General features: G+C 53.7%; 1 protein-coding gene across 1 annotated transcript; it reads left to right on the top strand.

Annotated features, from left to right (window-relative positions):
* Positions 1–582: 582 nt before the first annotated feature.
* Positions 583–1,764, top strand: LOC123938858 (DNA-directed RNA polymerase III subunit RPC4-like). The gene is given in 3 exon segments (XM_046000608.1): positions 583–1,312; positions 1,315–1,739; positions 1,741–1,764. Coding segments are annotated over 3 exon segments (1,179 nt in total).
* The last annotated feature ends 229 nt before the right edge of the window (positions 1,765–1,993 follow it).

The raw sequence follows: 1,993 nt of genomic DNA, 5'->3' as shown, positions 1-1,993 counted from the left end.
CAGGGCATGCCCACGGGACACTGGGCTCCGAACATGGCAAGTATCATTCGCCCCAGGGTCACCGTAAGTGCGCTCACACTTAGCGAACCGTGGGGCCACTATATATGTAGCAGTGGAAATACATTTGGCCCTCATCAGCCGCGTCCAACTTACACATCTGAGAAACTGTTACAGGTGGCAGAAATAGGAGCAAACAAACAATTCAGGGCTGCTCACTCTCTTCTTTACAACTGCCATGGAGGAGATTTCTTTTGCTGTAGTCAGTTATACGTAACTGGACACACTGCTTTCCAGAACATTCTAGAAGTCAGGGAAGCATATTTACCTTGAAGAAAGTTCTAGCTAAACTGTTTTAAAAATTCTGTTTCAACCTGAGGGTTTTGAAGGGGCGGGGGGTGGGAGGTTGGGGAACCAGGTGGAGGGTAATAGAGAGGGCACGCATTGCATGGAGCACTGGTTATGGTGCAAAAACAATGAATACTGTTATGCTGAAAATAAATAAATAAATAAATAAATAAATAGGCGGGCTGCGAAGGAGGTGAAGTCGGGACGTGCGTGGTGTGGAGCCACAGCCTGGGCAAAATGTCACAAGGAAACGCTGCGGGCGAGCCGAGTGCTCCGGGAGGTCCCCACCCCCTCCTCTCTGGGGGACAGGGGCTTATCGGGCGGCGGCCGGCGCCTCCACTCACTCTAGGTCGCCTTCCCTCCATCCGCTCCAGGGACCACACCCTTGGAGGAGTCAAGAAGAAAACCTTCACCCCAAATATCATCAGTCGGAAAATCAAGGAAGAGCCCAAGGAAGAAGTAACCATCAAGAAGGAGAAGCGTGACAGGGATAGAGACCGACAGCGAGAAGGGCATGGACGGGGCCGGGGCCACCCAGAAGTGATCCAGTCCCATTCCATCTTTGAGCAGGGTCCAGCTGAAATGACGAAGAAAAGGGGGAACTGGTATAAGACAGTGGATGTGTCAGACATGGGACCTTCTCATATCATCAACATCAAAAAAGAAAAGAGAGAGACAGATGAAGAAACGAAACGGATCCTGCGCATGCTGGAGAAGGATGATTTCATCGATGACCCTGGGCTGAGGAATGACACTCGAAACATGCCTGTGCAGCTGCCGCTGGCCCACTCAGGGTGGCTTTTTAAGGAAGAGAATGAAGAGCCAGATGTTAAACCTTGGCTGGCTGGCCCCAAGGAAGAGGACATGGAGGTGGATGTGCCTGTTGTGAAAGTGAAAGAGGAGCCCCGAGATGAGGAGGAGGAGGCCAAGATGAAGGCTCCTCCCAGGACAGGCAGAAAGACCCCGGGCCTCCCAAGGATGTATCTGTGGCAGAGCTGCTCAGGGTGCTGAGCCTCACCCAGGAAGAAGAGCTCCTCTTCCTTCAGCTGCCAGACACCCTCCCTGGCCAGCCTCCTACTCAGGACATCAAGCCTATCAAGACAGAGGTGCAGAGCGAGGACGGCCAGATGGTGGTTATAAAGCAGGAGAAAGACCGGGAAGCCAGGCTGGCAGAGAATGCGTGTACCCTGGCTGACCTGACAGAGGGTCAGGTTGGCAAGTCAGGAAAGGTGCAGCTCCTCCTGGGCAAGGTGACCCTAGACATAACAATGGGAACTGCCTGTTCCTTTCTGCAGGAGCTCGTGTCCGTGGGCCTTGGAGACAGTCGGACCGGTGAGATGACGGTCCTGGGACACATAAAGCACAAACTTGTATGTTCCCCCGATTTCCAGTCTGCTCTTGGATCACAAACACCGGTAAAATGAGCAGATGTTGGATGATGGTGACTGTGCCCACGGCTGCTGCCTGCTCCAGACGTTTTGTTCTCGAATCTGTGAGACCCAGAAGGGGCCTGTTTAGCCCACCCACTCCAGCCTTTGGCAGCCATTGTCCCAGTTTCCCCCACAGGGCCCACGTGGCTCCCTCCCACGGCAGCTGTGAATGGCACAGTGGCCTTCCCACAGCATGGATCCTGCACATCCTCGCTGCT

Source organism: Meles meles, chromosome 3 (assembly GCF_922984935.1).
Source record: "Meles meles chromosome 3, mMelMel3.1 paternal haplotype, whole genome shotgun sequence".
Classification (NCBI taxonomy): Eukaryota; Metazoa; Chordata; class Mammalia; order Carnivora; family Mustelidae; genus Meles; species Meles meles.
The sequence above is the reverse complement of the archived record's forward strand: the minus strand, read 5'-3'. Positions and strand labels throughout refer to the sequence as shown.